The sequence below is a fragment of the Syngnathus acus genome, chromosome 10, assembly GCF_901709675.1.
Source record: "Syngnathus acus chromosome 10, fSynAcu1.2, whole genome shotgun sequence".
Taxonomy (NCBI): Eukaryota; Metazoa; Chordata; class Actinopteri; order Syngnathiformes; family Syngnathidae; genus Syngnathus; species Syngnathus acus.
The window spans coordinates 16,020,868-16,048,331 of NC_051095.1; the positions used below are offsets into that span (position 1 = coordinate 16,020,868).

The 27,464-nt window shown below is 38.9% G+C and overlaps 1 protein-coding gene across 3 annotated transcripts in view; it reads right to left on the bottom strand.

The window, feature by feature from the left end:
- spock1 (SPARC (osteonectin), cwcv and kazal like domains proteoglycan 1) overlaps window positions 1-27,464 on the bottom strand; it is a 64,714-nt gene that overhangs the window by 18,314 nt on the left and 18,936 nt on the right. For 2 of the 3 annotated variants that reach the window (XM_037261385.1, XM_037261384.1), the window contains exons 3-7: window positions 19,579-19,587; window positions 17,979-18,024; window positions 10,337-10,417; window positions 3,472-3,586; window positions 867-999 (exon numbers count right to left, since the gene is read on the bottom strand). In XM_037261385.1, the coding sequence (XP_037117280.1) occupies window positions 867-999; window positions 3,472-3,586; window positions 10,337-10,417; window positions 17,979-18,024; window positions 19,579-19,587 (384 nt within the window). The remainder of the gene's footprint in view (window positions 1-866; window positions 1,000-3,471; window positions 3,587-10,336; window positions 10,418-17,978; window positions 18,025-19,578; window positions 19,588-27,464) is intronic. The other variant, XM_037261386.1, reaches the window with a different exon arrangement.

Genomic DNA, 27,464 nt, shown 5'->3' on the forward strand with positions numbered 1-27,464 from the left:
TCCCAACCTTCCTTCCCTCAGGTCACACTGCGTTCAAAGATCGCTCACAGAATAGGACGTCTCAAAATGACTGAGAAAAAGCTCATTTGATGCACCAGATATCATTGACAACTACTTGAGCACATTATAGAAGGGACTTGAATCATTTTATAATACGTATATTTAAAATTAGAAAAAACATGTCACCTCTGCAGCATTTAACAGTTTACTTTGTCAAAAGAACTGGCATGACAAAAGTATTCAGAACTACTACAATGTAAGTGGTGTACCCCCCTCCCCTCTCTGCACAGTATGCAGCTTATTCGATTTAAGTGCAAAAGACTGAAGGTTTTGCATAAAGCACCGCATGTTACAACTATAGGCGACATAATTGGATACAAAAAGTATGGATGGATGTCAGCGAACCCACTTACAGCTGGAAGAATAAAAGGTACTGCAATTACTCCTCGCTATATTTTTTTTGACAGATTCATTCTTCACACTCAGTTCTACTTACTTTACCTGTTCATATATGTTTATATTTCTATAACTTTGCTGCCATGGCAGTGTTACTTGCAGCCACATGTAGGTGAGAATAGACTTCAGGACCAAGGTGGCTGGTTGTAACTAGCTAAGGATCAGAAGGCTTTGCCCAAGACAGCTCACATTCTGGACATGGACTACATTGATATTCGGACAAGAAAGAAGTAGGATTTAGAAGGAAAGAAGATGAGTTTCCAAACTGTGTTGAAATCTAATCAACTACATGTCCATATATTATTATATATAATTGAAACATCATAAATATTTAATTCACCACTTACAGTTAAGCTAAAAGATGATGGGGTAAAAGAAAGGAAAAAAAAAGACGAACATGGGAATTTTACCTTCGATGAGTAGGTGTGTCCATCAGAGCCACACACGGGATTTGAACGGAGTGACGAGCACACTTTGCAGTTCTCGTGAGTGCTTGCTTCAAGCCTGTGCTTGTGGCCCACGCTGCCTTTCCGGGCTTTCACACTACGTGACCAGAAAAATCAACAATGTTATTGTAAAGAAAAACGAATGCTGTACAGTACAGGCAGTTATAAAATTCCAAGTTGAGAAGGTATTCCTGCCAAGCATCTCTTCAATTTGCCCAAACTGGGTGAACGAAAGCCAGATGGTATCGATGAATACATCAAATAACAGCTGCATGAAATGTATTGCCTTTGATATTTATTTTAACATGATTAAGTGGATACAAAAGCGTTCATTTCCACATTCTACATAATTTACCATTTACTAATTGTTATATTAAGTCTGCGATTGGGCATGTGCAAGTACCTCAGAGTATTAACCACTAATATAGGAATATGGTCTTGATGCAGCATTTAACTGTGTTCAGTTATATTACTTGATGATTACTTGATATTAACTCACAGATCACATATTTGCAGTTGAAGACTATTCCAATAAGAAAAAGCAGTTGTTGCAATGCAAAAAGCCCTGCCATGGCCAACAGCTGGTTTGGCAAGCATACCGCAATGCTTTTAGTTATTTTTGCAGGTAAATCTAGTGTAATAAAATAATGGCCGGAAATTTGGGTTGAAAAAACAAAAGTACGGGGTTGTGCCTCACAGCTCCATCCATCAATCATTAATTTACACAGTAGAATAGAAACGCCAACGTACTGTACAAGTTCACAAACTACTACGTGAATAAAACACTGTAGACAGATATAGAAATAAGGTTTACGTTTGGCACAGGGCACGAGTCAGTTCGTCCAAAATATAGGCTGCATGTTGGCGGCTCGGGACTTTTCAATCTGAAAATACTTTTCACACGATTTATTGTTCTGTGTCAATAATCCGTGCAACACACTGCTAACTAGGTGAGATTGTAAAGTTAATGGCCCCTTAACTCTGAGAATACAGGGTACTGTTGATTAGTTGTTTGGCGTCATCTTGGTCTCAAATAATATTGAAATGTGGCCAGCATGTTGAAACAAACACCAGATCTAATACAACCAGGAAATATTTGACTTGTGGTTCAAAAACCTGTTGTGAATTTTGCTGTTCAGAGAACAGCAAGTTGAGCAAACACTGAACAACAGTTGGAAATGTGCATCAAAAAGTTAGATAGTCAAATTAGGTAGCAAAGATTATAGCGCACTTTAATCCCAGTCTGAAAATTCGCCCGGAAGCTTTTTTGTGTAGTGTACAGACATTAAAATTGCAGTTTATTTTCCATAATGAAGCTGAGGTTTAATAACTAACTGTGTGCTTTGTAAGGCAAAAGGGAAAAACTTTAGCCACTGTAACAAGCAGGCCCCTGTAGCTAGTGGGCAGCAAGTTCACATATCGTAGTGCTTAGAATTTCCTCGGCAAATTCTGAGCAGCGAGGAAAACAGGCAGGCTGGGTGACATTTTGGTGGCGGCACAGTTGAACAACAAAAGCCCTTAGTATATTGTAAAAATACTAAGGGCATTTGTTTCTTTGGTTATATCTGACGATCCTGGGAGAGGTTAAAATTCTGCTGCGTTTGCACCATGCATTTTTGCTGTATGATATTCATGTACAGCTTAATTAGTTAATTTTGATGTCCATTAGCCAGAGGCTGAGCTGCATTCTATTTGTATACTGAATAGTGGGTGGCAGTTAACTTTATCTTGTCAAAAATGTATTTGTACATAAAATAGCTGCACGAAGTCAAAGTTGACCACCCCTGAGATAGCTCAATATCCCCTGTTTTATCCTTTATTTACAGTACATACGTCCAAATTTTAAACAAAAACCCAAGAGGCCAAAAGTGGTATTAAACCTAACAGTGCCATTTCAGTCAGCATGAGGTGGGACTCTGAGAAGCCATCAGCTCAAATAAAATCCTCAACGGTATGCATAAAGCACCAAAGTTACTGTACCCGAAATTACGAAATTAGAAACTCATGAAAACTATTTAAAGCAGGCTGAAATTATTTTATGGTCCGTGGCATAAGAGAGTGATGTGTTAGCAAAATCCAGATTGCATTGGAATCATTTGATGCATTAAGCGGTAAATTGGATGTGTTATTAGTTCAATATAAGGGGGAAGGATCAAAACAAATTGATTTAGAAGCTAATGACTTGGAAGCTAATGAGAAATCAATTATAACCAATGACACGAAGCAGTAACAAAAAATTACTTTCAGATGTGGTTTAGGGATCATGACTTTTTTAAGATGAAACATTTTGGAAGAAAAGAATTAAAATTGGGATCATTGCAAGGTTGAAAGCACAAACAAATTAGAGCCGATGGTGCCTTGACTGAGTGCACAGAGTCTACAAATAAGTGTATTGTTTGACAAAAAAATAATTGGTTTTGCAAATATGTTTAAGCATTTCATTGAAGCAGAGAGGCGTAATTTTGTAGCGTTTTCTTATCCTGCTATCTGCATAGTGTCGTGGAACAGTGACTTGTAAGCAGCTTTCATAACCCGACTGTGCATAATAGGCCATGAAGCAATTCCTTACCTGTGAGTTGGCTGCTTGTGATTGCTGCATATGGCTGTTTGGTAGTCATGGCTGACGCATACCTTATGAGGAGGGCAGCGCACTTTCAGACATGGGTCCTTAGTGGTGTCAGAACCTTGAGAAAAATTGAGAAAATGAAAGCCTGCACAAGTCCTTGCCATGTTACTGGTAGCATCATATAAAAACGAATGTCTTTGTCTTCATTAGGAGGATAATAGCTTGTATTTGAGACCCAGCTGGCATCTGATGAGATCCAACTATTTTTCTGACCTGATCCCACAATACAGCATTATTTACAAGCTACTTCATCAGCATTAATGTCGAAGACAGCCAAGTGATGATGATGGTTTTACCCTCCAAGTGATGATGATGGTTTTACCCTCAGTAAAATTGTCATGCAAAACCACCAAGTACTTGTGTCTGTCAAAGGACATTTGATGGCTTTCTGTATCTGAACCCACGTGGTGAGATAATCTCGTAATATATCGCACCATATGTTGTACCCAAGCTTGTTCCGTACACTCTGCAAAACATACACTGACACAAAACCACATTACATATCATGGTGTCTTTACACCACTTGGTTGTTTGGAAATGTCCTCACCTCCATCTATCAGTGTCTGGCAAAAAGTCATCTTATATCACTTCACTTCAAAATGGCTTTATCAGCACAGGGGAGTGACAGACGAATGTAGCAAAAAGGGCAAGAAGAGTTAAGAGGATGAGAAGGCAGACATATCGGGGGAAATGAAGTTTGTATCCAGCTAACAGATGACTGAAGGACAATTAAGGATTAGTGTGTGACCTCTGCTCAGAAACAAATTGGAAATTAAGACAAAGCCATACAAATGAGGGATTTTATCTCAGTCACACAATATACTCACACTTAACACATCATACGTACACAATGACTCAGTCAGAACTCTTCCCGGAACACCAAAGCATGTTAGACTTTATAGTGTTGTAGAAAGCGCATGTGCACTTGGCATAAAAACTGGCCCTTCTTGATTGTTGTGCCAAGGCGGGTCTAGTTTTTTGTTTCTGGGAATTTGGCAGACCGCACTGCGCCATGCTCGGTGGTCCTGCAGCCCGAGGGCATTGCTTTTTCCACGAACCCTGCACACGTGATGATTTGGTAACTGAAAGTGACTAGATCGTAGAACAGCTCGGAGCAGGTCTAAGTTGTTGCGCAGTTGTTGTACTGCATTGAAGCCGCAAATGTTCACAAAATGTTTGCCAATTTTTGTCATGTCCGTGCCAGAGCACGCTCGGCCGGCAACCTCCCTCAGCCACACTCCTTCGTTACCGTAATGTCTGTAACCTGCTCCCTCTTGTTGTCTGATGTATTTAAACCCTGACCGTGTTTTCTCCTTGTCGGTGTCCACTGTTGTCTCCTGTTGTCTCCTGTCTGTGTCTGCGCCGAGTGTTCCTGTCCTGCTCGTCCGGTTTCCCCCGGTCTTGTGCGGAGGCTCACGGTCAGATTCTGTTCCGTGTCCGAGTGGACTTCTGTTTGCCTGTCTGCTGGCCATGAGTCTCTATCCCGCCTGTGTCTTTGTTTGCCCACCTCCCTTCCCTTCAATAAACCCTGGTCCAAGCTGCATTTGGTCGCCTTGCTCAGCTCATTCATAACCAATTTTTGTGAAGAGTTTTAGTGATTTTTGTGGTCACAGGAGAATTTTGAACTTTTGAAATTTCCTTGCGACAAGAAAAGTACAGGCGAATGTCTACCAAACACCCGGCGGCCGTTTGGTGAACATTTGCAACCTTGAAAGAAAGCAACATCTGCTGCCTTCGAAAACACACAATTGTTCGCTGCTCAGTGGGATAGGGGCTTTGTAAATGTACTTGGCGCGCCTTGATCTTCAGCATGGACTCTAGCGAGTCTGTGCTTCCACAATCTCAAAGATTGTACGTCTCTCTTGTTCTGAATTTAAAGGAAATGAGGGGAGACGCGTCCTTTGGCCATGAAACAAGTGCTTACTCCCACAATGATGAAAACATACCTTCTACCTCTGCCCCTCATCGAAAATACCAAAAGAAAGAAAACTTTAGCCATGCGCACGTTGCACAAGTTGTGCCTTAACTTTAAATAAAGTGACAGGAGCTATGGTTAATACCCTGTGAGTATCACTTACTTGTGACTCCTGGTTAACGAGCTAGGCAGTCATTTGTCACGTTTACAGCACACTATAACAAATGATTGGCAGTTGCAGTTGGCCTATATGTGTGAAAGACACACTGCTGCAAACTTGAATACAATGTTACACCCTGCTCCGGAGGACTGGGGATAAAATATTACGGACATTGTTATCCTCGCAACACGCTTGCTGTGCACAGCTGGAAAATCTAATACACAAGTTGTTTAGCTCACTCAACCTTGATTCTCATCATGCACTAATGTTGCATGTCTTGTGGGCACATTTCTTGTTTTTCTATTTTATTTTCGAAAGCCAAGCCAAAAGAAAAAAAACATTATCAAAGACTTGGACTATAGTTAACTTTCTTTTTCTTTTTACTGTTGTGAATTGTACTTGATGGCTTTTCTTTTGATTTCTTTTGAAAACAACATCACAGCCTTGGACTACAGTTTACATGTATTTGTTCTTACTTTTGAAACTTGTACTTGATGGCTAACTTCTGCCTTACTTTTGATTTTTAATTTCTATTTTCCCAATATGTAAAACATTGTAGAAGTTCATCACGTAATAATGACCCAAAATGTAATAAGTTTGCCCTTTTTCATGTTAAAGACCCTAATTGACCAATAACATAAGTCCTGTAACGGAATAACATTTGGCTAATACCGTGATAATTTATTACATCATTGACAAGAGGACGGCACAATGGCGCATGTTAGCCTCACAGTTCGGAGGTGCAGAATTCCATTCCGGCCTTCCTGTGTGGAGTTTCATGCTCTCCCCGTACCCGCGTGTTTCTTTTCGGGTTACTCCGGTTTCCCCCCACACTCCAAAGACATGCATGGTAAGCCGATTCACCACTCCAAAATTGTCCCAAAGTGTGATTGTGAGCGTGAATCGTTGTTTGTCTATGTGCGCCCTGCGATTGGGTGGGGACCAGTTCAGGGTGAAACCCGCCTATCGCCCATAGACTTATCAGATAGGCTCCAGCGCACCCGCGCTCGTCATGAGGACAAGCGGTACACGAGATGAACGAATGAATGATTGACTGTTTTTTACGCTATTGCCTGCTTTCTGGTCTGGTCCTTTCAGGAGGAAGAAACAATGCACCAATGGAGGGATGGGGCTTCTAAACTCGAGTCGGAAAATTGCGAGTCAGTCAGAAGAATACTTCGAAGACATCCTCAAAATCAACCGATATGCCTTCCCACAAGGAAGCAGAGTCTGGAAGCTCTGAGGCGGGCTCTTCTATCTAAGAGGTTGATGTCACTAATAAGCTCCTCCTTGAATTCCAACTGGATGAAAACAAACAGACCATACAGTCATGAGATGATATTCAGTGCTTCTATGGCATCCAATTAACACAGTTTTTAAAACTTAGTACACAAGGTCACAGCTTCTCATATCAGCCTGAAGGCAGTGGACCACTTAACTGATTTTATGTGACAGTGGTTTTGCATCTTTGTGCTGATTTTCATGAGAGCAGGCTAAAAACATGACAATTTATTGTGTAGAAAAGAAAAATCATTAATATTCAAGCCAGAACTGAACAGCATCATTAAAACTCTGCAACACTTCAAACAGGACTTTGAGAATAAAAATATGCAATATAAGCTGTAAACTTTTACTACAATTGCAACTGGCAGTTAATTCTACTGAAACATTAGTCACTTGGTATGTTTCTGTTGCCGATGGAGTCAGGCTTAATAAAACATGGGAATGACCTTTGGGGGCAAGAATGGAGACTATTGATTGGAATGTGCACTCCAACATAAGAGACTACATTGCTGACAAGACCTGTCAGACACTGGAGGGTGACCTCCACGTAATTGCTACACAGGTGGACTTGGGTCAACAATGTATTTTTGGCTTATGTGTGCACAATGTTTTTTTTTCAACCTGCAATCCAGTGTTGCCTCTCATGAGCTACTACTCTTCAAAGCATCATGGACTCAAGTTTAAAATTAAATAAACAAGAGCTCAAACAAACATTCCCAGAGGACAAATCCATGGCTGTTGTTAGAAACGCAGGGATCACTTATAGGCCTTGTCTAATTAAAAAGGGCTTTCTTCTATTTTACCTGGGGGGAAGGGGTTACTACTGAAGGAAACAAGACAAACAGATGATGGGGATATAAAATAGCCTCCACTCCCCGTATTGTCAATACTCCTCGGGGTTTTGCTGTTTGGCCTGTAAGAGGCACTGGAGCAAAGGATGATGGAAAGATGAAAACCCAGAGAGTGGGCCTCTGGGAGGATGCAGGAACAGAACGGCTTCATCACGCAGAAAATTAATTATTGAAAACACGAGCAAATCATATTGTTGTGGATGTAAGTGAAGAACGGAGAAGATAATGCTTTAGCTTGGATATCAGTGGAAAATTTACACAGGGGAGAAGAGGGAAAACAATCTGGGTGAAAATGGCTGATTCACAATATTCATCACCTCTACACTACCAATAGAAAACGCAAACAAACATAATATTGTGAAAATGTCTGTATGCAGGGCAGCCGGAATTTCTTGCTGGCAGCAAAGTATTTTTTTAGATGAGCACTAAATTCAAGGCTTTGAAGGCAGCTTCAAAGTGGAATAGCGTGATGGATTAATTTCAGGTTGAAGTTGTTTATTGTCATGGTTCATGCAAACATAACAAAACATGTATGACTCAATTTGGGTGTACAAGCAATCAATATTATATTCATTGATTGGCTTGCTTGGAGGGAAGGCAAACAAGGAGGAAAAGTCTCAAAAATCAGCATGACTGTCAATCATGTGGGACTACTGAGTACCTGTTGGTGTTCGGTTTCAGTGTTTTGTTTTTAGTCTACAATTATTATTATGATTACTATAAATCTTATTGCCTTTTTTGTGAAGGAACTGCAGGCAGACCTTCATGGACATATTATTTAAATTTGACTGTGTAGATCACAGGTCTGTAAAGTGGACACTTGGAGACCACCCAATCATTTGTGCCCTTTATTGTATCCATGTAAATAAGAAGATAAGGGAGGTTCATTTTGGCTTTCTCTTGGAAGTATCTACCAAGTTCTTATTGTTCACAAATAACAGTTGTTTGGTTTGTTAAAAAAATGAACAGTTTTAGATAATCTGATCAAATAAAACTGTGATGCACACAATCTAATAATATCATAACCAGGCACAAGACCTTCTTTGCTGTACTACACATTTAAATAAGGACTATTTGGAAATTTAATTTAAACTTGTTTAAAAAAAAATCCATTATTTCTTTATCAGTAGGTGACTTATTGTATACATAGACTACGTACTGCAAGCATTATAATAATTTCTGACATTTGCAAACCAACATCTTTATATTTGTGCTGATTAGTGGCTGTGAATATGCAGAAGAAAAAACAGTCACAGGCAGAACAATGTTGCAGACGCTCTTAGTTGACGATTTATCTTTTCTATAAGCTCTTGATACTAAGATTACGCAATGTTGACATGCATCTTATCTCAGTGAATTATACTAAAACATGTAATTGCTTTTTTCTAATTACCCTTTCAGCAGAATACAATGTGTACAATTAAATTGTAATTTCAATTTGCATTTTGATTTGTTTCGTGTTCAGTTCCCCATTTGCCAACTCTGTTGTATGCAAAGCAGCTGTCTGGAGCCTTGTAGTAAAGTTAGTGCAGCATAGAAAGAGGTCTCATTAATGGATATCTGTTACAAAACGTTACACAATAGAAAAATCAGTAAACCATTGAGTAGCATAAAGTTAATAAACATCACTTATTACAGGTTTTGTCACTATTTGAATTCTCTTCTCATTTGTGTTTCCATATCACTTAAACGTGATTTAAAAACCTATCCCTTCTGTAGCAGCAGCATACATGTGCATGCAATCATATATAATGTTAAGTGCCAACTAGGTTACAATCAAAAGAAGCACACTTCCTAAGTATCCTACAATATATGTACTGTCTGTATGCAGAAGTTGAGCTGCATCCAAAATTCAATCATTCGGTTGGACCGCCATTCATTTAATTTATTAAAGGAATTTAGACGTTCATCCCCCATCGGTGAAAGCGACACTACAGATGACTGCAGTTTACTCCGTTTAAGTTGTCTCGTCAAGCTCTGCAAAATTGCAAACATCAGAACTGACAGGTGGTCCAACTGGGAAGATTTATATTATCGCATTTACCCCTTAATTTTAGATGAGACATTTAATGTTTTTCGACTCTAATGACGTTAGTGCTGAAGCTAACCCTAGAAATAGCTCCATGTTCCTCAAGGGGATGTCTTTGATAATTCTGCGCGCATTAGCCATGCTTCTATCTGCAGGAGACGACAAACTGTGCGCTTGGTTATCTCTCTGTTCCATACTGACATGTCTGAATTCTACCTGAGACAGAGAGCAGAAAGCAATTGCACCAAACATGGCTGGATTACACTCACAGTTTTATGGGAACAGAACAGTTGAAGCACATTGTAAATTATGTTTCCTACATACTGCTGCACCTTTCAATCAAAGCTTCATCACTAATTAATTAAGGTACTAAAACGGTGGAGTTTATTGCCAATAACACATAGATCATACAATGGTGTGTTTGAATACTTGACTGTTGTGTGGTCAACTCATCTGATGGTATGCCACATATAGTAAATTCATTACCTTAGAGCTAAAGCTGCTTCGTGACAAGACGTATGGTGAGGAAAACCCACCTGGACCTGATTAAAGCAATCTCTCAAACTCACCATCCTGTAAAATCTTCTTGCCGGAACCAATGTGGATTTTGGTCCCTGAGTGTCCATATCTTCCAGGCTTAGTATCGCGCTCTAAAACCACATCACAAAAATAAAAGTCAATATTGCTGAAACAAAGAGCATCTAGTCTAGAATGTATCGCACTAGTAATGCAGTCTGTTTTAACTTTTTAATTAAGAACATTCCGCTGAGAATGATGTTGCAGTGATACCCAGAACCAATGTGCAGTAGTCCAGTGTACTGTGCGCACGGCTTACAAGATCAGATGGAGTCAAGTACTTATTACCAGTGGCGAGTCATTTGCATCTTATCAGCAACTGCGGATTTATTCTCACTTAGTATTTGTTACCTAATATGGTACAGGATGTTGCATCGTGTGTGGAAATACACAACTAGGGCTGCCACAAATGATTACACGCCAAATAGGCTAACATGTAAATCGCAGCACAACATACCAGAAAGCAGCCACACTGATCTAACCATCATTAGGTTACAGTTTGAATTTATTAAGACATGCGCACATCATAAATAAGGGCAAGATAATAGTGCTTTGAACTTTGATTAAACTTTGCATCTGATATCAGCATTCCTGACATATTTTATACATGGTTGTACAACCTATATTTTAAGGCAAAAAAAATCCCCATCCACATCCAAGTGTTTGACTTGTTTTTAAAAGCGCTCTATAAATTAAATGTGTTATTATTATCATTGCTTTTATTATTGTATGTGTATCATTATGAAGATATCAAGTATACAGTTTTTGGTTATTGACCTAAACAAAAACAATTTCTAATTCCGACACAAAGCATCCAGATGGTATCAGAATGGTTACAAATATTTCTAAATGTCTGCTGTAACAAGGTCAATTAAACAGCATCTGTGCCAGAAGGTTTTTTCTAAGAGCAACAGAATGTAATTGCTGCTGGCACAACAATGTACCAAAAAACAGAAACCTTTTATTTTCTGATGCTTTTTCAGTTTAAGACCCAAATTACAAATTGGGTTTATCAATATAATCCAAACATAAAAAGCTTAAGGCAAGGCAAGAAAGCTCAAGGCAAGGCAAGAATGAGTGTAAGATTCTCTCAAACACAAAATAAATTTATTTTTATTTCCCCCCAAAAAAGCAAACAAGACAGTTGGTAATCAAATCTAAATGAACAAATGTCCAAAAAACAAACAAACCAGACAAAAACAGATCCAACAATGAACCAACAAAGACTGAAAGAAACCAACAAGCGAAATAACGAGATAGTGAGGAACATGTGGAAAAAACACAAGTGGCTGAGAGAGCTGATTGGTAGACATATGGTTGACAAGAACAAGTATGAAAAAAAAAAAGAAACTAACAAGAAAGACAAGACACAAACCAAATGAAAACAAGATATACATAACAGGAAACAAAATTGCATAAAATCCAGACAAGAAAACACAGATCATGACACAAACAGGCTGACTAAAAGCAGAAGTACAATGAGTTTATTTGTAGTGACGTGGGAAATGTTACTGTATGCTTCATATGTTTTGCATGGATTTAATCAATGTCTTTGTGTTCGATTGGATGAAACCACCTTTTCAGTGTCGGTGTGAAAATGAGATTGAATTATTTTCTGACTCTCAGGGTTAAATTTGCCAATCCCTTAGTCAGCTGGAATAGATTCCAGTTCCCCATGCTGGGATAGCTTTGTGAGAGAAATGATGGATGGATGGATGGATGGATGGATGGATGGATGGATGGATGGATGGATGGATGGATGGATGGATGGATGGATGGATGGATGGACGGACGGACGGACGAATGGATGGATGTGTGGTTGGGTGACAGATGCGTGGATGACTAAAAGCAAGCTATTTTGTAATATTTTGTGTGTCAGCAAGCCAATTATTCAGTATCATTTTCATTCTTCTCTCTTTCCCCAGGCCTTGTATTATTTTATCTCTTGAGGTCTTGTCATTATAGGAAAGCTCTCTGGTCTTTTCTGTTGGCTTTGCTGTATATTTTTCCAATGTTAATTTCTTAATCATTGCCACTGTCACTAACAACATGCTGTTAACCAGCCTGCTGGGCTGCTGCAAAGACGGCAGGCATTGACGGTCATCATTAAGATGATCACTTGAGTCTAGTGGCTGTGGTGAACAATAGGGAATTTGTGGCAAAACACACACGCGCACACACACGCGCGCGCACACGCACACACACACACACACACACACACACACACACACACACACACACACACACACACACACACACACACACACACACACACACACACACACACACACACACACACACACACACACACACACACACACACACAATAGCATCAGGTAATTCAAAGTTTTATTTTGCTTTGAATTTGAAGCTAGTTTTGTCTGTTTTTCACAACTGGAGCTGCAGCCCTAATGACCGACTTTACCCACTGAGACTCAGCAGAGTCAGCACCCAATCATTCAATCTTTATCTCAATTTCTCTTGCACATTCTGTGCACTTATCGCACGTTTTTGTGAGGTTTTGCTTTCAGTTTTTTTGGCTTTCCCTTTATCTGAATTAGCAATATCCATTCTCAGACTGAGTTTCTTTCATTTCTGCGTTTCAGAAAACTATCATTTCCAAGAATGATTCGGTTTCTCTGTGTGTAATTGATAGTTTTGGGTACATACAACCCAACTCCACACTTGCACATTTACCCTCCTGAAAGAGCAAGATAAGAGGGTATTGAGTCGTTTTTATGATGTGGCCAACAAGCCATTAAAATCAGAGTAGTAAACAGTGCCTGTAGAGCAAAGTATAATACCTATGCACATGACATAAAAAACATTCTTATTCCAGCTCACACTCTGTTCTTTAACAACGGCACGGAATGCTCATTATCTGTTATCCTATGTCTTTTCTTATCAGTATCACACTAATTCTTTTCGCCCCGTCTGCTGTAGATCAAAGATGGTTATGCCAGAATGTATTGTATTATGAAGCAGACAGAGAGTTCGAGCAGGTCGACTGCAGGCAGAAGACCTGATTAAAAATAGAAGCAGACAGATAGTATATATTCAGAGAGACAGTAGGTTAATGAATCAGAGAAATAGCTGATGAAATCTAAACCGAGAATGGTGGGAAAGGAAAATGTCATGTTCAATCAAGCTGACTGGCAAATTGGGAGCTGCAATGCTTTGTCATTTGTGCCAAACTGGAGTGGCAACACAAAGGACTTACTTATTAGGTGCCAAAATGTGAACAGGGGTATGACTCACTCACAAGTGAATGGTGTGGTTAACACCTGAAAACTGACCTTGGATGAACTTTTTTGTGTATTTAAACTAGCCCCTCTCCTGTTTGTCTCCATTGTGTCCTCAAGAAGTCTCTCAGTGCCAGTTTGACTCTCCTTTGCCTTTCTGCACTGGCTGTGATAATGGCTCACTGCTATTTGCAATCCTCCCTTTGACTCCCATCCCCAGATAATGCATTGCAATCACAAACTCGCAAATCTGTTGGGCAAGCTGATATAAAAGAACCGAGAATGCAGCAGCCTAGAATACTGATTTTGGTATTTGTCTTGTTCACAGTACAATGCTTATCTCCTGCCAAGGACTCTTCCAAACCTCTTGTCCATGTATCCGGCTTGAAGGCCTTTTCAGGGCAACTCTCTAAAGATTGCAGATGGGATGGAGCAGAAAACAAAGGAGAGAGTGGCAATAAAAAAGAATGAAGTTACTCAAAACAAAAAGCCAAATACTACATCAGAAACAAGAAGAACAAGCCACTGCTAGTAATTTTTCTCTGCACACCGTTCACAAAGAAGGGATAACATGTGTGATCTACTTGCTATCATGGCAACAGCCAACAGATTTCCATTTCGGCGAGTGAGTGATGAAGATGGTGTGCATTCTGCCGCATTTGATGGGCAAATGGAATGGATATCGTGGAACAGAGTGCTGCAGTTGGTCACAGGTGGTACGGGCAAAGGCTGCAATAACTGCGTTCCTGGGAGCATATGGGCACCTACAGAACAAGATGTCTACTGAATAGCATTAGTATGGCTTTTTGTTTTCATGCAGCACAAAATATAGGATGACCCATCGCCATCGTAGCTGTCAAACAGTCTACAATGGCCTCCAGCATTATTGTCATTCTAAGTCACAATGATTCATAACATTCTCTGCTATTGATGAGTATGAATTCTTTTTTTAAATGAGTATGAATTATTTTATAAAAGAGAAATTCAAATTAAAGATTCATATAAATGGTTGGGATTATATACAATGCCTTGACACGTTGATGATGTTTGGAGAATATCAGCTATGTCAAGCAAAACACAAGGTGGTATTGACCTACATTTCCTCTCATCGTAAGGTGAGATACTCCGCAAACCAGGATAAGTGGTATATACCACGGATGGATGGTATTCATCTTTTTGAGAAAGCTCTTTTGTCGTGACTACATGTACTGTTTCTAAATGCAATTAGAAAAGAAGTTAAGCACAATTAAGAACATTTTATTTGCCTACAGTGGATGTCACTGCTTACAATTAAGTCCCACCAACAGGTCAACTGATTTCATTCATTAGATTTTAACAAGAGATGCATTAATCACCGAGTGATTCATCAAGAGACTAGATTTTCCTCCATCAACCTTGCAGCTACTGATTAGTCTCCAAGGGCGACAAGTGATTCATTAGTCAATCTCAGATCAGCAGGTGGTGAATGATACCAGTATCCTTTAAGGTGTATTGATCTGTGGTCACACTTGACATTTTAATTTGAATTATATAATTTGACCACATGCCCACACACATACTCAAACGGAACTGAGTGCAGAGGGATGAACTGAATCTAGAACAGTGAGAGTGGATGTCGATGCATTTCTAAAGATAACATCGCTATAATCCAGGGCACAGAAAAATGACTTCACTATTCAGTTCGCTATGAGATAAAAGAAAGCTTAGTTCCTTTATACTTTAGATAACCAATTTTCTGAATTAACCTCGCAGCAATCGTGGCAATGTAAGATTTGAGCTTTAGTTATTGATCCAGCCAGAAGCAAGGGTTATTCTAAGATGCTATGAATTTGTACGTACAGTATTTATTTATTTGAACACATTTTATTTGAAAACAAAACTTTGAGGTTCTTCAACAGGGTGGATTAAGAGATAAGTGAAACGTGTTGGACAGTACAGAATGGTATCATAGGCCTATACAACTTGTGATAGAAAATGTCTTATCGCTGTCTGGCAGAATTCTCGTACTGTCAAATGACAACTTTTCAGGAAATTAAAAAAAAAACATGGCTTCATTCAACTCGTGTTATACCGTATATTGCCATCATATAATATTGAACTCTTAAATCAACACACCTCCCGAAAATATTATCAAATCGGTAATTTAATATGGGAAAAAAATTCACAGTATTTAATGTTGGCATTGGGCCACCACCATGCAAAAGGGCTTTTAAAATGTCGCAAAAGCAAACACCCACCCCACTTTATCATCACAAACTTAAACCAATGGTCTGCTAAGGATGGAGCATTTTTCACCTAAAAACTCTGCATGTATTTTTTGATCAGGAAAATATTATTTTGCATTTTTAATTGTCGACATTTATTATAGGTCACATTAAAGGTTGAGAGGGTTTGGAATGATTCATACTGGCGTCATTTTTATAAAATCCTGGCATTTGAACAGGGACTTTGATATTCACAGCAGATTGTGAACATTTCAGCTGCTAGGAAACAAATACAAGCTGATGCTTTGATTTACTGCTGATTTGGACTATTCACCAAGATTTTTGACAAGGTGCCTCTGTTGAGCATGAGGACGCCAACATTTTGCAAATTGTACGTTTTATCACAAAGGCGTTTATGCTCTCAGCGGCTGTGGGTTGGCAGGGAAAATTGCCCCACACCAGCTGGGTGAAAATTAACTTCATGAGAAGCAATACAGGCCCAGAAATGCACCAATTGTTCCCAAATTGTCAGATTGATTTTCTTTATTCACTTGCTGTCTAATAGTTCTCCTGTCCATTGCTCTCCGGAAGACTGTTTGCATGGTGAAATTGTCAGTGTGCCAGTAACAGAGCAGTTGGCTATATGTAGCAACGAAGCCATTAGCGCTGCAGGAGAATGGACAAAAAAATCAAATGAGATTGAGGAGCATTTTTTTGGCATGTTGGTATAGAATTTTGTTTTATCCTCTCAGTAAAAAGCTTATTTATATTTCTAATATGTAAAATAAAATTGCAGTTGCCACATGGACAATACATCACAAGCTACCAAGAAATGTTAGTCGTGCAAAACAGCATTCATATTTTTTATGTTTCACTGCATATACGCTCCTCTGGGTTCTGACTGAGAACAATTGCAAAAGGCAGTGAAAAATACTCAATGGTTGATAATTTTGGGACAGTTTTTTTTAAGATGGTGCCATAGTGGCAGACGTCTTCAAAAGCTCTTCAAGCGCTCTGTTGTTTTTGTCAATTGTGTTTTGTTTTGTGTGTTTTTTTTTCTTTCTAAAGTGTGGATCCTTTGTGGACTTTTCCAGCGGTTTGACTGTGACATTCTTTGAGCGAGTGACATCTGTGCTTGATGATTGTGACTTCTCAGCAGCATGTGTGTGGCACCACTGATTTTGATGGAGGGGATGTCTGAGCAATTTGACTGTTGCCACTTGACGGCCATGGGATGTTTGTGTTTTTTGCACCTGTGTTGGGCAGCATTTTTCATGGCCACGTTTTGTTCGGCGGATGCGTCAGCTCTGTTGGAAGGTCTGCAAACGCGGCTAAAGCATGGCTGGTTGGAGTTGAGGATGACGACAGTTAAGCGGCACGTGCGATACGGAGCGTAGATGTCTGCCCTGAACTATCTTGGTATGTGTTTAATTTCTTGCTCCCTGGTTACAAGAATAAAACTAGATTGATTTTTTTCTCTTGTTTCTCTGAGAATCTTCCGTAATTGTAGAATTTACAAAGATTTAATACTATTCTTATTTGGTACCTTATTTCAAAAAGTCTGCGTCTTTCCCTTATTGTGTTGATCGTACATACCAACTAAGTTCGGTTATGCATCTTAAAGAGGGAGCAATCCAATCAGTCCTGTGTGGTTTTGTCACAGAGAATGAGCAAGTGTCTGAAATAAGTGAGTCTCGTGAAAACTTACTCAATGTCTAAGAGCATTACTCACTCCTGATTGATATCGCAGACTTGACTGTGCTGCAAATGTAAGCTTGTAAGCGCCACATAACTGAATCAGCTTTTGCTGCTGGCACGCACAAGCACACATGACGCACACTTTCAGTCCTGAGTTTCTTAATTGCATTTTGTAAACGCCACCGGAGTGGCATGACAGTTGATGCTTAAATAAACTAGGCCCCAGGTTGATTAAGACCCTTCAAACATCGACCAAATATAATCTGTCAAACGGCCGATATTTGCTATTGTTTTTACCGTTATGCACGCTTACCATCTTCAGCAAGCATACACAAGTAACACTGGTCTGATTACTGGTTTCACTGAAATCTATTATATTAGGGACAGTAGGATTAAAAAAAAATGTCTGAGACAACTACAGTATATTTGAAATGGCTACAAATATATTTTATCATCCTTGATTATATATTCAATTTATATGAAAGACTCACCTTGGTCGAGAGACCTGGCAGGGGCCCAGCTTTTGAAGTAGTCATCCTGAATGAAAACACAACATGAAAACTTGTTAGAACACAGTTTTGAGCATGTCACTAGAATATTGCCCTCCAGCAAAGTGTTTTTACTTCTTACTGAACAAATATTGGAGCATTCAAATCAATATCAAATCAAATCAAACGCTTTTTTCCCACTCATTTGTATATTTACACTTTTCAATATGCTACCATAGAAGCAGCCCGAAGTTGTTTCAGACCGCTTTACCAACCCGAACACGCAGACATGATGGCATCTGCATCCAAAGCAGACACTGAAGCAGAGGTATGTGTCAAGTCTATGTCGGTGAGACAAAGTGCATCAGACAGAGAAAACTTTGCCCGAGTTTGAAAGTAGCATCTCTATCTTTGTCTCCATTTACAGGGAAGAGGACAACGAAATTAAGTAAAGTGGAAATGACATAAAACCTTTGAGTCTTCCTACTTCAGTGGTAGCCTCATTTCTCTTTTCTTTGTTTTATACCTATCACTCAGATTTACAAATGAATTGTTCATGCCTATCAAATACTAGGATAACAGAAGGCTTTCAAACTATAGATAAATAAGGGGGAATTTAAAAAACAATACATTTAAGCCCTGCTTGTGACGTTTTATCTGTGTTTATTTATTTGTACTTAATAATAATAATAATAATAATAATAAAGTAGGATTTTATAGTGAAGCACTGCAATCAGAGCAAAATATTACATATTATCAGGGTTCCAGTGCTTGAAAAAAAGAAATTGGGATAAAAATGAGATATGACTGAATGGAAAACAAAGTGTTTTTTTCTGCACTGCTTCTGCTCCTGTAACACCTTTTCTGAAAGTAACCATGAAGTCAGCAAACTCTTTTTTTTTTTTGGAGTACAGTTGCCCAGGATTACAGGATTATGCCTGGATTCATTTGTCATTTTTAATGCCTTTAAGGGTTTTATTTAAATAAGATGCAACTTGCAGAGGTTCACACTGACCAGGGAAAGATTAAAGTCTGTGAAGATGCAATAAAATAATTGTTGAGATTTGTCGGAGCAGTTGGAAATTTCTTGATTGTAAAGTCCATCGATTTTATAGCCTGGCAGTCAAGCAATGTTTTTATAACTCTGAGAAAGTATTACCTTTCTGCTCCACAAATTTGACACCTTTTAGAATGAAATGAGCCAGGCTTCGACATCATTTCAAATGTTGTCTGACCTTGCTAATGCAGTTGATGAGTAAATCTCATCACGTCCCCAAAATGTTATGATCCAAACCGCTCAAGTCAGGCATAGTGAAATGTTAGCTCCATTAATAACTAACACTCACTATAGATTAGGCAAATATGTGTCTGACCGAAAGCTGATGATCCTTCATAAAAAAGGCTAAATGTTGATTAACATTATCCTTGAAGCAGAACAATTATACCCATGTTTGAAGCTGAGGCTGTTTTGGCCTCAAATGACCAAATTGGCTCTCCAACCCGACAGCAATGCCTTATAGTAGGCTACAGTAAGACTGTAGGCTGTGCTGTGTTTCAACATACTTATGAATTAAGATCTTCCAAAAATAATAGACCAACTTACCTCTGCTTCCTTTAAATGATTGCAGCAGAACAGATGGGAGAGAGAAAAGAAAAAGAAAGGTCAGTGATAATGGCAGAGGTAGTGATGTCTATCTGATATAGGACTTGTTCTGGGTATTGCATTCGACAAGAGATTCATCTAACATGAATCAGAGGGTGATGGAATAATAAAAGGACTCCGACTTGGACACACTTGCACTCATAACCTTATTTTATATGGCATGCAATTTGAACTGCAATCATAGATGCTTAGAGAAGAGAGCAGCACAAAGACAAAGATGCAGAAAACAAACTTGGCGAGTAAGACAGGGTCACTATGCCTTCTTCTAGACTGATGGTTTTATCCATATGGATATGAGTCATTGGTTCATCATTCGCTAGAATGCAAAACTGTCATCACGACAGACTTAGTAGGTTTTTAGTCGTGTTTCTCTTGGGACCCAGATCTCGACATAAATATGATGTTCCAGTTCAAATCCGTTGTCCTGCCAAAAATTGTTAAAATTTACAGAAGTATGTTGCCAATTTTGGTGATGGTGCTCATATGATGTCAGTGATGATGACAAATGGCTAGATAGTGCTTGGCTTGATGGGGTTCAGACACATATGTGAAACTACTATCTGATCATGTGAAATAGATTATTTTGTTTTTAAGATATAAGCTTGTGAGAAGACTGCATCAGAAAAAAAACGAGTCGTGCTGTTTTCATGTTGTTTTCCTCTTCCACAACTGTGTCTGTCTCTACCGCAATCGTTGCAAGTTCTCTTAAAATATTCAGTCACAAGGATGGCCTTTCATTTTCCCATGACCGCTATCAATATTTCAATGTACCCATCTAAAAAACATTAAATGGCCATCGCACTCGCCATTACACAATCTCAACGCAGGCAAAAACCTGAAAGTGAGAACAAGGGGAAAGTAGTACCCTGTTATGAAAGTAGACTGATATAGATGCTTCTGGAATTTGAAAGCATAGCTCCCAATAAAGGAGCTCATTTTGACAAATGTTCATTTAAAGTTTTTCAATTCATCTGTGGCATTATTTTGGTAATGATATAAATGCATCTCTGTGTTTCAATTAAAAGTCTATTTAAAATGCAATGCAGCATCTGTTGTCTGAAATGAGGACTCCGTTGTAAAAATCTACATGGTGTATTTTATTCAGCAGTGCCGCTACTGTAATTATGACTAATTGACTGCATGGTTAAGTCCAAGCCCTTGTTCAACAAAGTGTGCAATTCCATTAGATATTGAAATCACTTCAGATGTAAGAAAACTACCTGGTGAGAAACTATGTGAGCACCTCTTGTAATATGTCTTCTAAAGCCCAATTGACATAGTCTGACTAAGAGTCTCAAATGTCTGTGCCAAAATTATACAATAGCAAATAAAGAAGTATTCAGTTACAATGGCATGGGTTCATGGTAGCACTTAGGTATAAAGGAAGACAGTTCAATCAATAAACTGTAACTACCTCGGTCTATAAGTGACACTCTTCTTCATGATTTGGCTAGTCCTGTGACTTTTACTCAAGTGTGACTCGTCTAGATCAAAAATTGAATAAAATCCCTGGTCCCCAATAGTGTTAATGCTCTGTGCATTACTGCTACTTTCTTTCCACCGGCGGTAATGCGCCAAAAGGCTCTGCCAACTGACAAAAGACAATAAAAGAAGAAACCTAAGGAGCATTTGAATAATGGTGTGAATTTTCACGGCCAGATTGAAGCAGTGCGCGCTCGGAGCATAAAGTATCTGCAAATGCAACCACGTATAGGATCAGCGGTTTTGGAGGGAGAGTCAGAGTTCTACTAGTCTACCGTTGGCTTACGTTTTTGCTTTTTCTTCTTCTAGGTGATGCATTTTTTGGCTGGTGCAACATACCCTGGAGCGGCATAAACTGTAGTCCGAAAAATACGATAACTAACTATAAATGATGATAAAACAAAGACAAACATTTACTATAACCAGACAAACAAGCTAGCTAGGCAGTCTCAATTGGGCTGAAGTTTACTAAGACCCTTCATTTGTTGCCGTACGTGACGGAGTCAGAGAGCAGCAGCACATTACCGACGGAGGCATTGATACAGTGCCGAGATATGCTTCATTGACCGTAGTGCTTAACAGTCTATTTAATGCTCATAGACTTCTGAGCATATCACTTAAGGAAGGCTGTTTGCCTCCACTCGACACATTCGCAATCAAATCCTAACATACAGTACGTCACGTATATTGAGATCCTCATTCAGGTGACAACACTCTTATAAGGGTCTGAAAATTATGTTTTGATGATTGATATCTCACGTCTACTCAAAACTCCATTGAAATCACCACATATTTGTGCACATTCCTATAATAGAGCTTGTCATTACCTACTACGTACTTATGGTCTGAGTTCTTTTGAATGTCAGATTCTCCTGTTTTGAGCTGCCACTTTGAGTTAGTGTGATTTTCTTACAAATTCCTATTAATATTTTTGACATTGTGAATATTTAGGAGTGGAACCGTTCACAAAATCCACGGTTTGGTTGGTATGGTCACAGTTTTCATTTCAGGTTTGCATTTTAATTCTGTTTATTTACTAAATGACTAATAAAAAAAAAATTGCGGGGATTCAAAGTTTCACAGATGAGCTGATATGTTAGTCTTGTTGCCGTTATACGCATATGTTGCTCGCACACTGTCGCACTTTGGTTAACAACTCTCTACAGCCGTCATCATACCACAAAGTGATCTTATACAGCAGACCAAATGTACAAGATAAAGACGCTGACACAACTCTCGTCATATGTGCAAATGTGCTTTTCTTAAAAAGGAAAGCATACGCACACATTTCTCACCAACACCCATCTGCATTGAGAAAGTGCAAGGTGAGCGTCTCCTCGGTACGTCCCAAGGCATTAGCAGCGCATCACAATTAATCCACACAACAGAGAGCAGTGCCAGTTAAAAGATGTTCTCAATCATTTAACATTTACAATAATATGAATTTAGAGTTCATCCACCCATACTCTGTACCATTTATCCTCACACGGGTCATGGCCGTGCTGGAGCCTATCACAGCTGAATTTGAAGGAGAGATGAGGACAATCTATGTACGGTAAGCACAGAGATAAAATACAAACTCTACACAGGGAAGGTTGAATCTTGGATTTAAACCCAAGACCCCCGAACAGAACATTCGTAGACGGTCCATCTTGATTTTCATGTCGATGCCAGCCTCATTTGGTCTTTTGGGGAAATTGGTCTGCCCTGTGTCATGTTCTGTGGAAGTTTCTTTCGACACCTGACAATTTAGTGGCATAAAGTCATCTGAACATTAAGCCTTCTGGAACCACATCTAACTATTGCCGCAAGATAAATAGATCACTTATATGTGCGGAATGTCATTGTATTACATTCATAAATATGACAGCAGTGTGCATCAAATCCTCCGAATCATTGTAGAAATTAATTCATTTAATCCATTATTATTGTTGTAATTTTAAATATATTTTACAAAGTAAACCCCTGGCCATTGCACAGCTATGAGTTATTTTTTTTATAGTATTATTTCAAATTATCCTTTATTTAACCAGGTTGGATCACATTTAGATAAAGAACCTCTTTTTCAAGAGAAACCTGGTCAAGATAGGACCAGACCACACTGCTGAAGCCTCAAACATTCCATTACCTCCCAGAATCCCACCTCACATCATGTGCTCTACAGGGCCATCATTATATGATATGAAAGCTGTCCAGCCTCCCCCGAAAGACTCTGCGACGCATAGTGATTACAGTCAGCAAAATCACTGGTGGCCTCCCACACGGATATTTGCAACATCCTCAGAGCCATCACTTTTTCTGGTGATACCTACCACCCCTTACACTCTCACTTCAAACTCCTCTTCAGGAAGAAGGTACTGAGCCTCCAGGCCCATTCCACAACAAACAGCTTCATAAATCAGGCTGTCAAGATGCTAAACTCTGTCGAGTACCTTCCCACTCTTCTTCCTGCTGCTAGACTGCAACCCATCCCCAACATTACATTTGTATATTCATAATCTTCTTTCGCACAAAAAAAAAAATCATTGGCATAACTGAATTATCTCCTGCTGTTGGGCCAAGACTTCCCATACTTTCCATACCCTAACCCTAGTTTTAAACCCTACTTTGAAACTCTAACTGTAGTTTGAAACCGTAACCCAAGTTTTAAACCCTACTTTGAAACTCTCACCCTCCTATGAAACCCTACTTTGAAACCCTAACCTTAGTTTGAAACCCTAGTTTGAAACCCTAACCCTATTTTCAAACCCTAGTAATAGTTTGAAACCCTAACCCTAGTTTGAAACTAGCATCAGTGGAAGTACAAAACGTTTGTGCAAGAGAAATGTATTTTTTAGCTCTGAGCTATCGTGAAAAGACAATAAAAATCTTTGAATCAAGAATCTGATTCTAACAGAAAAATATAATGTAAAATCCCACAAAAATATAACAATATAAGAAACTGCTTTTTTTAAACATAGTAAGCTATGGGGTGTGCTCTTCAAGTTGAATAAAAGCCTGTTAGACGCGACAGTACTGAAAGGGCATATAAGATCATGCCACACAATCATAATCTTTAATAAGGAGGGAAAATGGATGGATGGTTTAATGTGGAAACTCATTAATTATAACATTCTTTGCAGATTACTTTGCACAGACATTTTATAGTGTGACTTTGAAGGCATTACATAGAGTTGTCATTATTGCTGCTAGTCATGAGCATGTGGAGTATAAATAAAGATTTTAGCAAAGATTAGAGTCTGAGTCTTACCCTTCAATACTCTGTCAATATGGAAGCAACTGTTCCAAGTACAAAAATGTTTGCGAAGCAAGGATTCTCAAGGACATTTGAATATGGTTTGGTCTACTGTAAACTTTCATATTCCAGCCCTATAATAATAAGTAACAAACCCTTAATACAAACGAAAAAACATCCAGCAACACATAAATGTCTGCTTATCAGTGATTTCATGTGATAATGGCATGTTTTCACCCAGCGAAGCAACAAGGAATTTGATCACACTGACAATATTACAAACGTAGAATCGATTCAGAACTCTAACAGAATTGGGACGAGGTGTGCAAATAGGAAATGCTGATATGGTGGGTCCAGAGGAGTCAAGTTTCAGGCTTGACACAAAGTACTGTATGCATCACAACAGTCGCCGTTGTCTTGCATCTTTGTCCGATTCTAGGAAGCCAGCTCATTGTGTAAGAGTGTGACAAATATAAAGGTGGCTCGTTGCCAGAGGCAAAAGGACTACCATGTTGCTGGCTGTTCCCGGAATTCTGAGGTCAATCTGTAATTGCCTCCAGCGTTATCAATTGGGAAAAAAAACGGCATGTCAAGAGATTACTTGACAGACTAAAGACCTGTTGCCTGCTACCCTTGCTCATAGGGGGGGGGAATTGTGTTTTAGCTAGTGGACTGTGACAACTGTCCTTGATTTTCATATCTGCGAGGTGTGCTCTTTCAGCAAGTACTGTATGTAGCCCTTAAGACAGAAGATGATGAATGGATTCTGCTGCTCCTGGTGCCACTGTTAACAGCCCCAGTTCCTGCAATGCTGCAATAACCTCCACTTTGTGTGAAAAATAAAGCTGTAGCAGTCTCCTTTCACTGCTTGTAAAATATAAATACATAAAAATCAGATTCCAGGTTCCTTTTCACTAACTCTTATGTTTCTGGCAGGTGGCAAACCATTATCATGGATAAACATGATGTAGATGCATGAAAAATAAATGTATTCTTAAAACCCACTGGTTTTGGTGGTAATATGCCAACATTATCTTTTATCAAACATCATACTCCCTGGATGTATGACTGCACATTGTTCTTTTTCTATTTGCTTTTTGGGTAATTTTTTGGGTCTTTCAGGTTAATATCAAAGCCTCATCAATCTATTGGGACTATTATAGCATATCACCATCAATCAGTACTAACTTGCTACGTGAAGATTCTGTCGCTCTGCTTCTGTGTGTGCAGGAGATTTTTCACCACACTCATTCAGCTGCAGCAGAGAACAGCACCGAGATGAGAGAAACTGCATTTTTTTTTTAAATAAACCATGTTAAACTGTGACTTTGTAAAATAATCTAACACTACACTTCAGTGCCCCATGATAAAGACCAAAACAAACTGTTAGTATGTGTGAAGGAGCGCATTCTAGTTTTTTCTTTTTAATATATTTGTGAAATAAAGCAATATATGCAATTGTTAATTTCCATGTCCACCGTTGTCTCCCTTATAGATCTGCAGCATGTTTACTAATGCTGTGCACACATAATTTCCGAAATTAAATAAAATTTGCCCTATTGGAGAAGTGCTCCATCATGCATTGCTTCAAACATTTTAAAAAGTCAGATACTCACTTATTTGAAAATGTATTTTTTTTCTTTCAAAATGGCTTCCATTAAGTAGAATCTCACATTACATTGTGCCCAAAGGTAGACACATGTTAGTGTTGCAAAATAATGATAAATAGTCTTCGCGGTGAAAGCTGGATGGGTTATCATTAGGGGTGTAAATCGCGGGTTTTGTCACGATACGATATCATATCGATACAAAGGACCACGATACGATTATTGCCGATATCTTAAAGCCTGCTGTGATTCATTCACGATACATCACGATATAGTGCTCCACGATCAATATTTTTCTTTTTATTTATTTTTTTTAAATAAAAAATATAGAACAATATCCTGATTTATAACAATTCATACGCAAAATCAACAAGGTACTGCAAACTCTTTATTTAGGAAATTACAAGAGTATTGTAGTATACAAAGTGCTTATTTTAACACTGAACTTTATCGAATTCCTATATTTTTTCTCATATAAGTAAAGAAAAATGAATATTCTTTCTTTTTTTGTAATACCATTAACTTTAAAGTGCATTACTGAACTATTTATTTACAATAATTTTAATTGTCCGTTGAGCCATCTTTTCTTTGGAATCCAAAGTGCTTCCAAACGAATGACTTGAAGCCCAAAGGGGAGCGAATTTCCTCGTCTTCTTGGACACTAGCCATAGCACCAGCCCAGGAGCCGCGTAGTTGTCGGCTCCCCTTTCACGTGCCTGCTCTGCTCACAACACAGCACGCCGCGTACTGCTCCCGGAAAGAGGAAGCAAGCAACAATGAACTGGATTTCAAAATAAAGTCGCGTCTAATGTCCGAGGTCAAACACGGCGATATAAATCGATGTTTACGTTTAGCATCGATGCCAATAAATCGTAGAGCATTATATCGATTAATCGATGTGTATCGATGAATCGTTACACCCCTAGTTATCATGCATGCTTCTTCTTGAGCGCCATAGATATACAATATATAGTGTTTGTGTTTGGCTCAGTTCATTATAACTCATTGAATTCTTTCACGATTTTGATGCAGATTGGGTTGTTGCAAGCATCAAACATGCAGCTCTGGTACAAGCCATAAGTGTCATATTATAATCGGGGCTTTAACAAAGAGACCAATGCAGGATCCCTCTAAAGGTTCTATGTATTGATATTTGTGCAACCGGCCGCCGACCTAAATCGTACGTGTTAGTTTTAGGTTAAAATAACATACTTTAATCTCCATGATCTCTCGCCATACACTGGCCAACGTCATTCAATTAGTTATTTAGCGATAGCAAAGCGGAGCCTGTCTTTGCTCGCTTCGGCAGTATTCAAAAAGTTACCAAATACCCTTTGATGACTGTCGTACCTGCGTGCCAGGATGTCAGTGAAATAACTAAAGGAAAAAGCATTGAAAGGCAGTGGTTAGCTAGGCTTTACTACTTCATTGACTTCTTTGTTTCAGTCTGTTGACAGCTGCCAAGTTGGCATTGGAAATAAAAATCTGTTCTCAATGGCCTT